General features: G+C 44.3%; 1 protein-coding gene across 1 annotated transcript; it reads left to right on the plus strand.

Annotated features, from left to right (window-relative positions):
* Positions 1–10,821: 10,821 nt before the first annotated feature.
* LOC147892902 (palmitoyl-acyl carrier protein thioesterase, chloroplastic-like) lies at positions 10,822–12,770 on the plus strand. The gene is made up of 6 exons (XM_087386812.1): positions 10,822–11,295; positions 11,386–11,519; positions 11,616–11,729; positions 11,834–12,005; positions 12,119–12,187; positions 12,366–12,770. The coding sequence occupies exons 1-6, from the start codon at positions 10,822–10,824 to the stop codon at positions 12,768–12,770; spliced, it is 1,368 nt and encodes a 455-aa protein (XP_087242938.1).
* Positions 12,771–14,219: the final 1,449 nt, after the last annotated feature.

Raw genomic sequence — 14,219 nt, forward strand, 5'->3', positions numbered from 1 at the left:
GAATCGAATGCACGCGTAGTAGTTGAGAAAGAGCACAGATGGTATAGTTTTGTAGATGTGGCCTGTACGAGTAGAAGATTCACCACTAGTCGTGGAGATTCGTATCCTAGCAGCCATACCAAAACTATTAGCCGAAAAAGAAATTGAGACCAGAGGCTAGAGGCTAAGCATGGCGACGCTCAAGGGCCATAGAGAAAAGGAGATCATGAGGGCGAACGGTTGTCATAGGAGGGAAAAGGGAATTAGAAGTGGAGGGAAGGAAGTGAGAGACTATGAAACAAGGGAAAAAGGAGAGGGGGAAGAGAAGCATGTACAAGATAGGAGGAGGAATGTTGAGGTGTAGACATCAAGGGAAGAGAACCATACTTTATTTGAAAGAAGGGATGAGAGGGAAATATCAAAATACTAGCTAGGTGGCTTTACAAGAATGAGTGTGTCTCATCAAGGAATAGCCCCTTCCTTTTATAGACAAAAGAGGGGGTCTCTCCCCATTAATGTATCCTCCCACATGCATGGTGTGTGTGGAAAAGTCTCCCATGTGGGCTAGGCGGGTATGCACTCTCAATTGTGTGCGACAACCCTTTGCCTCAATTTTCCACATAAATCAAGCCCCATATCTCAAGTCTATGATACTCCCTTGGTCCCTTTCCAATTTTATAATATGTTCAAACCTCTAGGAGGACAAGTGGAGGGTTGGCACAAGGAATCTTGCCACCTCATCCTACTTTCCCCATTATTTAACTTGCTCTCTTGGACCTTCTATACCTCCCCCACATGGGCCTATCCCATATGGAGGGAATAACTCAATATAATATCCATCTCCACCTATTTTATATTGCTTCTCCAATGGACTTTGGGCCATATCTCACTAAATGCAGCCTAGGTGGAGGGGTGGCACATGGAGGAGCCATGCCACCTTACATTTTATAATATTACTATCATGGATTATGTACAACACACCTTATGGGTCCTCTTACATGGAAGGGTGGCACATGGTCATGCCCTGCCACCTCAACCTTGGGCCCTATGCACACCATATTTTATTATACTATTGCCACATATACAAACACACATACATATTAATGCCTTTTTCCTTAGACAATTTTATCCATAACAGTACTTTCATGATATTGTTCTTACTTTTATGATGTATGAGCATTTTCGTACTTTCATGATGTTCTTCACACTTTGTTTATCTCAGTTTATAGTTTGTTCAAATCTAACATAAACATTTAAAATTAGGACTATGATTTTGAATTTTGAATATCTCAATTCACACATCTAATACATAAGGTATTTAAAAAAGAATGCCATGTGAAGTAATTGTAAACATTAAGCATTGAAAAAGTGTTTAAGTTCCAACTTTATCATTTTGAATATCACATTGAATTTCGTATATATCAATGCTTGCAATTATTACACTAAACCTAAGAGCCGTGCGAAGTTTCATCCCCATGTGCGTATTTAAAATTAAGAGTATGATTTTGAATTTCAAATATCTCAATTCACACATCTAATACATAATGTAATTTAAAAATAATGTCATGTGTCGTAATTGTAAACATTAAGCATTGAAAAGGTGCTTGCAAAAATGTATGCATTATACGTTCCACATGGCGCAAATCAAATCAGTTGGAGACCAAATCTTGCGTGGATGTACGTCTAGGGTAGCCTAAGAGCCATGTGAAGTTTCATCCCCAACAGGGTTTAGGATTTAGGGTTTAGGGTTTAGGGTTTAGGGTTTAGTCGTGCTAGTAGGGATTGTAAAAATGTACGCATTATACCTTCCACGTGGTGCATACCAAATCAGTTAGAGACCAAATCTTGCGTGGATGTACGCCTAGGGTAGCCTAAGAGCCGTGTGAAGTTTCATCCCCAACAGGGTTTAGGATTTAGGGTTCAGGGTTTAGGGTTTAGGGTTTAGGGTTTAGTCGTGCTAGTAGGGATTGTAAAAATGTACGCAATATACCTTCCACGTGGTGTAAACCAAATCAGTTGGAGACCAAATCTTGCGTGGATATACGTCTAGGGTAGCCTAAGAGCCATGTGAAGTTTCATCCCCAACAGGGTTTAGGATTTAGGGTTCAGGGTTTAGGATTTAGGGTTTAGTTGTGCTAGTAGGGATTGTAAAAATGTACGCATTATACCTTCCACGTGGCACATACCAAATCAGTTGGAGACCAAATCTTGCATGGATGTATGTCTAGGGTAGCCTAAGAGCCATGTGAAGTTTCATCCCCAACAGGGTTTAGGATTTAGGGTTCAAGGTTTAGGGTTTAGGGTTTAGTCGTGCTAGTAGGGATTATAAAAATGTACGCATTATACCTTCCACGTGGTGCATACCAAATCAGTTGGAGACCAAATCTTACGTGGATGTACGTCTAAGGTAGCCTAAGAGCTGTGTGAAGTTTCATCCCCAACAGGGTTTAGGATTTAGGGTTCAGGGTTTAGGATTTAGGGTTTAGTCGTGCTAGTAGGGATTGTAAAAATGTACGCATTATACCTTCTACGTGGCACAAACCAAATCAGTTGGAGACCAAATCTTACGTGGATGTACGTCTAGGGAGCCTAAGAGCCGTGTGAAGTTTCATCCCCAATAGGGTTTAGGATTTAGGGTTCAGGGTTTAGGGTTTAGGGTTTAGTCGTGCTAGTAGGGATTGTAAAAATGTACGCATTATACCTTCTATGTGGCGCAAACCAAATCAGTTGGAGACCAAATGTTGCGTGGATGTACGTCTAGGATAGCCTAAGAGCCTTGTGAAGTTTCATCCCCAACAGGGTTTAGGATTTAGGGTTCAGGGTTTAATCGTGCTAGTAGGGATTGTAAAAATGTATGCATTATACCTTCCACATGGCGCATACCAAATCAGTTGGAGACCAAATCTTGCGTGGATGTACGTCTAGGGTAGCCTAAGAGCTGTGTGAAGTTTCATCCCCAACAGATAAGTCCACGTGCATATTTCATTAGTACGTGCGCCATTTTTCATCCGTAGTCGTGCTAGTAGGGATTGTAAAAATGTACGCATTTGTCCTTCCACGTGGCGCATACCAAATCAGTTGGGCACCAAATCTTGCGTGGATGTACGTCTACGGTAACCTAAGAGCCGTGCAAAGTTTAATCTCCAACAGATAAGTCCACATGCATATTTCGTTAGTACGTGCGCCATTTTTCACAAGTAGTCGTGCTAGTAGGGATTATAAAAATGTACGCATTATACCTTCCACGTGGCGCAAACCAAATCAGTTGGAGACCAAATCTTGCGTGGATGTACGTCTAGGGTAGCCTAAGAGCCGTGTGAAGTTTCATCCCCAACAGATAAGTCCACGTGCGTATTTCATTAGTATGTGCGCCATTTTTCATACGTAGTCGTGCTAGTAGGGATTGTAAAAATATACGCATTTGTCCTTCCACGTGGCGCATACCAAATCAGTTGGGCACCAAATCTTGCGTGGATGTACGTCTACGGTAGCCTAAGAGCTGTGCAAAGTTTAATCTCCAACAGATAAGTCCACATGCATATTTCGTTAGTATGTGCGCCATTTTTCACACATAGTCGTGCTAGTAGGGATTGTAAAAATGTACGCATTATACCTTCCACGTGGTGCATACCAAATCAGTTGGAGACCAAATCTTGCGTGGATGTATGTCTAGGGTGGCCTAAGAGTCGTGCGAAGTTTCATTCCCAACAGATAAGTCCACACGCGTATTTCGTTAGTACGTGTGCCATAGCTTTGCCGCAGTCGTGCTAGTAGGGATTGTAAAAATGTACGCATTGTACCTTCCACGTGGCGCATACCAAATCAATTCAGACCAAATCTCACGTGGATGTATGCCTAGGGTGGCCTAAGAGTCGTGTGAAGTTTCATCCCCAACAAGTAAGTCCACACGCGTATTTCGTTAGTACGTGCACGAATTTTCTTAGTCACATTTTTAAAATGTCCTAAAGCACAAAACAAATTACAACATTACTACTAATAAACAATTTTTTGTTTTACAAACACAACTAATCCCATTGAGAAGACATCGGACATCATGTATAAAATAGAATCTAATACAATGATGTGTGTGAACGTGTATACAGCCATCATAGTGAAATACAAAAGATGAGTCCATGAAAATTACAATGGTACGGTCACACAGTATACATATCGAATACAAAAAAGTGTAATCAACTAGTGATACCTAATAAAAATCAATCTAATCAATTGATGATCCCAAAAAATATGATATGTAATGTGCTACTCCTCAGGATCAGCTCTCATGCCAATAGTTGCAAGTATGCTCTCGTCATCCGCCACTGCAAGGCGCCATCGTGGAGTGGACGTCGCCTTGCAAGTGCGAACACGACTCAAAGTAATCTTGATCCCAACAACAAGATGAGAATACATGTATGCCTCCTGATCCGCCATGTACTCCTAGAACTCAATATAGCGACCACGCCTCTGTATCTGCTGAAAATAGTGGCCACCTACGATCATGCTATGAGCATTGAAGTGCATCCCATGCCCATCCACTGTATCCTCATTCAGCACACTCTTCAGCATAGAGCATCGCAACAAGTAATAATCCACACCCTCCTCATTGCCCTCCGAAGCAATAACCGCGAAGATATCACCGATACACAAAATATCTATAAGTTGGTCATAATCTCTAGAGGAACTGAATCCCGCATCCTGATCATCATGTACCTCCTCCCAAGGCTGGAAGGGAGAAAGCACTGGCCGTACCCATGGATCAGCCCATGGTATCATGGAGCACCCTCCCCAATCATCATCAATGCATGCATAGCAAAAACATGCAAACCGTCGAGAAAAGATCACGGGGTGAGACTCACCTACACTCCTGATGGAATGGAAATCAAGAGTGCCAGGCACAGAACGACAATCAAAAGGCCTAGACTGATCAAGACTCCCAATGTCCACGCACCAAAAATATCGGCTCACCACCCTATCGTCACGCGACTGAAATGAGGAGATAGCACTAGTGGATAAGTGCTGGCTGCACCACCGCACCACATCATGTGCATCCTTGAAGCGATCGGCACTGTGATGCAACTGGTATCGACGCAAAGCACGCTTCACGCAAGCACCTGCACCATCGTGCTCTCCCTTACCGTGCCCTGTCTCGAAGTAGCTCCATGTGATCGGAATGCCTGTCTCACGGTGCCATCTGCAGAACCAATAAAACTGTCTAGCGGATTTGAACTGACCACCGCAGCTGTCTGACCAAATCTAGCACGGCTGCCATGTGACACCATGATCCCCTCAAGAAACTATCATGCAAAGTGAAGCAATGCTACACAAAATGGGCATCATGCGATCGATCATCACTAATGTAGAAGTGATACTCTCGCACAATGACGCATGAGTCCATGGTGCTATCAATGCCATCCACATGAGCCTGTGCATGACAATAGCTAATGTGCACAAATATAGCAACCTGCAATATGGCATTGAAAAAAAATATGACTATTGAAATAATTCAATATAATGAGGCGGGGAAAAAATCAATACTCAATCACATGTCACCTGTTCGGAGAAATAATACTCCGATTGGATCTCATGCTGTGGTGCAAAGGTATAATTCTCCGCAAAGTCCACCACTGAGACAACCACCCCTGTAGGAAATGTCCTCAAACATGCACGGAACTGATGATCCTCCCATTTCACAGTGTGCGAGTGGCGTATGTAGCGGTACAGCTTCCCTTGAAAACTGTCAATGAATACAACACGTGGTGTCTCCTTCCCCACAAGCTACAACCTCCTCGGCTGTGCACCACCATCTAATGTCAAGGTACAGTACTCATACTGCTGCCAACGAACCATCTGCACATCACAAGTATCTAGTGCAACTCGTGGCACTCTAGCAAAGTCACCACACAAAGTACACATGCCTTCCACACAATCAAGGGAGTGGAATAAAGCATCACCATCTCGTGTACACAATATGGAATGAATGAAGTCACGAGGGCTAGTAGGAACCACTCCCCTATGACCATCAAGGGAACGGAATACGTCATACATCAATCCAAAATCCACATGGTAGTGACAACAGCATGTGTCACACTCCTGAGAGCATCGCACAAACCATGGCCTGCATCGCTCAAATGACCTCTACCCAATTTTGAACTCTGGGTGCGCCTCTATAAACTGAGTGTACAACTCAGTCTGGGTACACTCCAAAAAACATGCACCATGCTCAATGTACACACCGCGTGACACCCTCTTCCACAATGCCTTCTTGAACACTGGGGATGCTCTGCAATGCTCGTCCCAAAACTGTTGTATGAAGGACCTAGTGGAATCATCCAACAATCGATCACTACGAGGTGCACGACCACTCGAAGCCCAAAGAGCATCAGTCTCACTATCCTCTAGACTCTACCTCCTAATGATGCCTGCTCGCAATGTGCGTGGTGCAATCTGAAGAAGACGTGAAGCGGTATGCACATGGCCTATCATATGAGGTCTACTAATGGCAGCCACAATAGCACGATGTGCTGCCAAGGCATCACTGGAGTTCCTATGCTTAATAGAAGCATAGGAACGTCGAACACTGCTAAGGACCTCGCTAGATACAACCCTATCTCTACGTGCACCAAGACCAGCAAGCCTCCTACACTCTACCAAGTCAGGGTGATCAATCAGGGATGTGAGACGAGAAGACTGCGAAGCTGGCATGAGGTCACAAAAAAAAGACTGCACAATCTTGCTAGTACAACGACGGATGGTGGACTTCGGCAAGTCACATCGTGAAGTAACACTGCTGCTGCAAGGTGGGGCAAGGGGATCAATGGGAGATGGTAGGGTGGACGGGGGAAGGGAGGTGCCAAGCGGAGCGGGGGGAGGGGGAGGGGGAGGGGGAGGGGGGAGGGTGGAGGGGGAAGAGGTAGAGGTGGAGGCCAAAATGTACGTGGCTAGGGGAAGGGCGGAGGCTAGAGGTAGGGGAGCGGATGAGGATGGGGGGACAATGGAGGTGGGGGTGGGGGTGGGGGTGGGGGTGGAGGTGGGGGTGGATGTGGGATGTAGAGGTAGAGTTGGAGGTGGATCAGTGGTGGCAGCGCGAGCTCGAGCTCTAGAGGCTCTCTTGCGCTCACAAGCCTTCCACTTGCGCTCCTCGTCAATGAGATTTGGGGGGGGGTTCCTACATCTTTCACGTCTACTAGCTCTACGGCTTTGAGACCCCATTCTTAATGAAAGTAGGATGGAAGGTGTGACAAAGTGATGAGGAGCCAAGAATGGCTAAGAATGGGTGAAATGAACCAAAACGTGGTGTCTTATAGAGAGCCTCAACTCATCCACTAGATTGCTCTTAGATTGTTCTTCATTATTATTGGTGGAGAGGTGCTAAGATTGAAACTAATTGGCTAAGTTTTGGTGCTAAGATTGAAACTAATTGGCTAAATTTTGTACCTTCAAATACCTCGATCGAGGTATGCTATGCCCAGATCATATACCTCGATCAAACCATATACCTCGATCGAGGTATTCAATGCATTACGCATGTATAAACCTCGATCGAGGTATCCCTCGATCATAGCACATACCCCTCGGTCATATACCTCGATCGAGGTATTGTATGCCTCACGCAGGTCATATACCTCGATCGAGGTATTCTATGCCTCGCACATCGTCATGTGTATACATCTGGCTGATGTGGCACCATGCATGGTCATGATGTGGTAATATAGTCTCTTCCATGACATTGAAAGGTGATGTGGCATGATGAGTTGGCATTCATGAGGTGGTAGATTGACATGGCAACTTGAGGTGGAGGGATTGGTGACGTGGCAAGGTTGAGGAGGTATGCCAAGGTGGCAAGGTGTGATGACATGGCTCATGATGTGGAATGATGAGGTGGCACATGTGGCAACACGTGTGGCAATGTAAGGTGACATGGCAAGGAGTGATGTCACATCTCCTTGATGACATGGCACCACATGGTCTAACAACGTGGCATGGTTTTGATGACTCAGCCTTCCGCATGGGCAGCATGCACACTCCAAAGGCTTGCCATTAGGGTCGGTGATGCTCCTAGCCTACCTCATCAAGCCTAATACCAAGCCTACCTTGTCTTGGTATTAGGCTTGGGTGGCCCTTTTTCCCCCATAAAAGGGAGATTTCATTGTTGGAGGCCATATCGTACGTTTCCCTTACTGAAATTTAACCAAAATTTTTTCCTCTTATTCATCATGCAGAGGACTAAAAATATTGACATTTTTGAAATGTTTGGTCATGTTTGAGAATTACTAGATTTATTTTTAATATTCTTTGTTGATCCTCTAAGGAGTAAAAGTAAAAATTAAACTTCAATCTTCCTAAATCTAACCATTGGATTTGGGATTTGATGATTCAACCACACACCCTTATGTGCCTACTAACCTTCCACTGAATTGGATTTGCTTAATTATTCAAAATACTAAAAAAATGTGGTGTGCTACTAAAATGCATGTATTTTATGACTTTATTTATTATAAATAATTATTTATAATTAGATAAATCATTCAAAAAATTACCAATAAATCAAGTTAAAGCTCTACATAATGCAAAGAGACCACTTACAAAGTTTCAATAACATTTAATCTAAAATGAGTGAGAAATTTAGAATTTAATATGACACTCTCTGTTCGTGACAAACGTGTGACCACCCTGGAACCATGCCGTGTGACACAAAGAAATTTTTTGTGTGTGCATCAAATTTTCGATCAGACTATACGATTGTGTGCACAATAGCAAGTGTGATGTTGTCTTAGAAGGCTTCAAAGACTAGATCCATAGGGAAGTAGGTGAGATTTGCATTTTTGTGTGCTAAAAAGCTTGTTTTTCCGCCTCCTAAGGATTGGGGACTGAACAAAAAGTGGACACCCTTAGCTTGCTACTTCCCTTCCATCCACCTTAGAGTGCTCCATAGATCCTGAGGCTCACATGTTTTATCAAGGCTTGGATGGAGGAAAAGGTCCACATATATCAGTGTGAACAGAATCCAATAAAGCATATGAATGAGTTGAAGTAGATGCATGAAAGGGTTTTCGATGATGCTTGCCAAGAGCACAATATTCACAGAGGCCCATGTGAGGACTAGCTGGGAGATTCATACCATCCACAAGATCATGACGATTTATAGCAAGTAGCTTGGCAAAATTCGAATGAACAAAACGATGATGCCATAGTTTGCAGTCCAAATCACCAGGGGCTATATCCACATTAGCAATATCATCATTTAAGGAAAGTTGAAAGAGGTTACCATTCCGAGGAGCAACTGCTATGGTATGTCCATCTTTTTCAATCCGACACTGTGTGGTCAAAGCCAATAAAGAGATCAAGATTAAAGCATCGATTGAAGTGCATGATTGTAGTCTAACTAGAGACCTCAATTCATCCATAAGCATGGTTGGAGGGCTAGGAAATTACTTCTTAAAAAGTAAGCAATGAATACCAAATTATCTAGTTACTATAGGGTCATGAAATGGAAGCTCAAGGTAGTATAGAAGAAAGGATAAGTAGAAATGATAGTTGGGAGAATCCAAGGAGCATATGAGAAAGAAAGAAACAAAGATATATTAATTTCCTTGGGAGGCCTCACAAGCCTAGGGGACAAAGTACAACAAATGGAAGAGAGAGAGAGCGCATAGCATAGAGCATGGTGTAGTAGTGTCACTATTCAAAGAGAGCAAGAAACAAAGTAGTAGTCTGATGACAACAAGTGCAAGCCTAACTAGAAATGTAGGGCTCGAGATGGACCACCCAAACATTTAAGGTGGGGTAGTGGTGGGTAGCATGTGGTGGAGGGCAGTCAAACATTGGTCAAAGGAGCAACCAATCTCCATGTGATATGTCATTTTGTGGCCTCAAATCCCTTTCCTAGTAATAAAATAGTAACAAAAAATCCCTTTTCAGAACTCAGCTCTTATCTAAGGGGATATATCGCCTTTTGTAGCTAATGAGTTGTCTGTATCATGAGATCATATTAAGAGAAATTTCAAATACGTGATTATGTCAAAGAGATATGTGCTGACGGAATGTGAAGGGGAGAATCCGTGTATCATGAGATCATATTAAGAGAAATTTCAAATACATGATTATGTCAAAGAGATATGTGCTGACGGAATGTGAAGGGGAGGGATTCTGGAGTACCAAGGATTTAAAAAGTAGTAACGCAAGGAGCTTTCATTTTGGTAGCATAAGTTTTGAGAATGAGGGGACTCTCTTGTGTTATCTTGAGAAAGGATGGAAGGTGTTTGCAAATGATGACTAGTCCCCTACCTTAAGTTGGATTGTGAAAAGCCTAATCCATTAGAAGACAAGTCCTCATTAACGTAAATATGCAGGCAGAAGCGAGTTCATGAATAAGCAAAAGAAGCAAGATAAATCCAATAAAGGCAAGACGACAAGAAGGGCATGAGCCAAGCTAGAGGACGAGCCCAAAAGCCTTTGAATATTCAGTTTTGCAATTTGTAGTAACGACAATCTATGGGAGCTTTTCAACATCGAAGGTTTTGGCCTTTTGGTGCATCTTTGGCCTTGCTGAGGTCGCATCCTTCTTCCAAAATCGCCTTGCGACAATTCTTCCGCTTCGATAGTTTCCTATCTTGTCCCCACCCTTTCGTGTAGTTTTCGAGCTCCTCCTCTTCGCTCCATCCGCCTTGCTCCTACGCTGCCCATTTCTTAGTAGGAGCTTTTGGTGCATATAAGTATGTATCCACCAGGCTGGCTCCTCAGCACCTTGCTACACCCTGCCAGCTTCCCTTGGATGTAAGAGCTGCTTGGTCTTTGATTTCTCCCAGCTGAGTGTTCTTTGCTAGCCTTAATTTCACCTGTGGCATGGAGTTGGCCGCAACTACGTTCTATTCTACCGCCCTGTCATGTCCTAATACTCAGGACAAGAGGCGGACGCCTGTGTTACAAGCGTCTGCAAGCGGTCAGCACATGCCCCTCGTCAATGGTACCTCCCAAAAGGTGCTCAAAACAGACTTGCAGGGGAAATCCGAGCGCGAGAGCATAGGCTCTGTGATCTCTAAGAGCGCCGCAGCCATGATGTCCATCGCGTCCGAGAAGAGCTCGGCGCTCACTGGTGCAGTTTTTGGAGCGTTTTCTGCCGGCCTTCTACCTGCCGAAGAGACTCTTAGCACAGAAAAGTCTTTCGGTGTACCAACGAGCACGATATTGGTCGAACCATTCAGGCAAGGAAGGCTTGTGGAGGGTGGCATCGTCTACCGTCAAACGTTTGTTGTTCGATCCTATGAAGTGGGTGTTGATAAAACTGCGTCGTTGGAGACTTTTCTCAATCACTTCCAGGTTTGCAAACTTGCCAAGACAACCGGCCTTTCGAAACTTCTTCGATATTGATGTCATTAGTTTCTTACCACCTTTTCTACATAATCTCAGGAAAGCGCGCTAAACCACGTCTGGATGTCTGGCCTGCTGGGAGATGGCTTCGGTGCAACCCATGGAATGATTCGGAATCACCTGATCTGGGTCGTATCTCGAATGCAAGTCGAAATTGAGAAATACCCCTCATGGTATGTTCCTACGGCTTGAAGTTCAGAAGCCCAGATTGGGCGTTTTTTTGAACCAGATTGTACTCAGCTTGCTGATGAAAATTTGATGTCCTGTAGGGGGGACGTGCTGGAATTGGACACTTGGGTGGGAGCATCGGGAAAGAACGGCATGCGCAGAGATTGGCTGGTCCGGAATTACAAAACTGGACAGATTCTAGCTCGCGCCACAAGGTATGTCATCCCGGCTGCAGTTCAACCTTCCAACTCTTATAGGATTCTAGCAAGAGATCACGTTAAATTCAAACAACTTACACAGCTCACTTGTGTTGATGCAGCAAATGGGTGATGATGAACCAGAAAACCAGAAGGCTCTCCAAAATGCCCGATGAAGTGCGCGGAGAGATCTCTCCTTGGTTCATCGAGAGATGCGCAATAAAAGACGCGGATTCCAGCGAAAGGATCAACAAGCTGTCTGACGATGCTCAATACATCCATTCTGATCTTCAGGTGATTAGCGACGGTCTGATTTCAAACGCAAAATTCTGCTCCTGTGAGCAGAGTTGTCGAAGAACTAATTCAGCACATTTCCCTTGGTCACTAACGTTTTGGAATACCTGCAGCCACGACGGAGTGACTTGGACATGAATCAGCATGTGAACAACGTGAAGTACGCTGGTTGGATGCTAGAGGTAAGCGAAACCCGGCTTGAATGGTGAAGCCGTCTGAATCACTCAAGAAGTATATATTTCGGATCGTTTGTAGCACATCTAGAGTACAATTCAAATCATCAAGTAGCGCGTAGTTATGGGAAACAAACTTCTCCCGAACTCTAAAACGTTGCCCAATGCCTCGTCTTTCGACCTGCAGACAGTGCCTGCATTGATTCACGACAGCCACGAGCTGGCAAGCATCACCTTGGAGTACCGCCGTGAGTGCGGACAATCGGACATCGTCCAATCTCTCACGAGTCCCGAGCGGCCCCCTTCAATCAAGGAAAACTTAAGCGAACTGATCAATCGAATCCCTCACGGGCCGGCAGTAGTTGAATCGGCGACACCGCAAGCCTTTCTCGCCACCTTGAGTCCATCGCCGGCAACATCTACAGCCATGTTGACCGATCTGAGCAGCGATTTTATGGCCGGCACGGAGGCATCCAAGGCATATTCCGATCAGACACAATATACACATCTGCTGCGATTACAGAATGATGGTGCAGAGATCGTGAGAGGCAGGACACAATGGAGGGTGAGGGATCAATCGATGCGCTCGTAATAATTGAGCGTCAGCAACGATGATTTTCCTTGCAACATACAGATATAATAAGACTCGTACAAAGTCTATACGCTTTGCAGCCTTGCAAAAGGTTGCTCCAACCTATAGCTGTGGATACGTAACCACGCAAATGAGAAGCTGTAAAAACAACTTTAATACACAAACTAGTATCCAACCCGCGCTCCGCTGCGAATGTAATGTGTAAAAAATTCATGTCCTGCAGCTCTCTCCTTTCCTCGCTACACACTAACAATTGCCCTTTTAGTTTAAGAATGGAATGCAATAACATGGATATCGATTTGTATAACATCCTCGAGGAGCAATCAATGCTAGAAACTTGGTGGTTTCTGATGGAATCGGCACCCAATTGTTGCCCGTAGAGTTGGGGTTTGCGTGAGCTTGCTAGGCTCGAGAGACCGTAAAATACCCAATTGTTGCCCGTAACAGTTGGGGTTGGGATTTTGCGTGAAGCCTTGCGGGGCTCGAGAGACCGTGAAATCCTTCTAGAATGACTTGAAGGAGATGATTGGAATCAATCGACTTGACTTGGGAATCCATGCCTGCGCCACCAAAAATTCACCCCTTGTGTGATATTGTCAGCGGCTCAGCCTAATGTGTTCTGACTCTGAGAGCACATATTGCTGCGGGTATCGAGCTTAAAATATCACCTCGTACCTGCAAGGAGTTTTGATCACTTAAAGCACCGATTCCTGATTGATCACTTAAGCACCGAGGCTCGTTCATAAGTTCCCAAGAGAAGATTGCGGGATCACATCCTTGTAAGCGACTCCTGTGATGGTGTTGACCCTTGTGATTATTGTATGGGAAGGTGAGAAAGCAGGAGACGCGATCCGTACGTAGAATCGCTTTCCAATTCCATTGAGGATTGCCAATTGTGGTCCACACTGGTATAGTGAAAGCTCTGACCTGGAAAAAGGCTTACCGGGACATGGTTCTCGTAAAATCCTTTGACACTGGTGTCTGAGAAGAATGCGTCTTCATTGTCTAGGTCCGACACACCCGAATTGCAAGCCCATTGAACGTACTGCAATTTATCGCAGTAGTCACGCAAATTACTACAAAAACTAATAATCAATCTATTCCCAGGCGTTTCGCTTCACTTCGCACAAATTCAAGGGGCTAAGAAAGTTGGATCGAAGAACAGAAGCACGTCACAAGAGACTTAGGAACATGCAAATGGGTCGGAACATTCAATCGCCGCAAAGGAAGTTGAAACTGCCACCATTTTAGATCGGATGGTCCATATTCTATAATTAAAATCCAACGATAGAGAAAACCCCAATCGTACTCCCCCAAACCTCTCCTTAGATCGGATGGTCCATATTCTATAATTAAAATCCAACGATAGAGAAAACCCCAATTGTCCTCCCCCAAACCTCTCCTTAAGAGAGAAAAGAGATTACCGTATCTCTTGTTTGTCTTTTTGGA

This window comes from Dipteris shenzhenensis, chromosome 16 (assembly GCF_047967505.1).
Source record: "Dipteris shenzhenensis isolate YYH24624 ecotype China chromosome 16, Dip_SZ_1.0, whole genome shotgun sequence".
Lineage (NCBI taxonomy): Eukaryota > Viridiplantae > Streptophyta > Polypodiopsida > Gleicheniales > Dipteridaceae > Dipteris > Dipteris shenzhenensis.

Excerpts from the sequence above, each read along its gene's own strand:
- LOC147892902 (XM_087386812.1), top strand. The coding sequence starts at position 10,822 with ATGGAGTTGGCCGCAACTACGTTCTATTCTACCGCCCTGTCATGTCCT. Across the intron at positions 11,296-11,385 it reads CTTTTCTCAATCACTTCCAG|GAAAGCGCGCTAAACCACGT; the intron begins GTTTGCAAACTT and ends ACATAATCTCAG. Across the intron at positions 12,006-12,118 it reads ACATCCATTCTGATCTTCAG|CCACGACGGAGTGACTTGGA; the intron begins GTGATTAGCGAC and ends GAATACCTGCAG.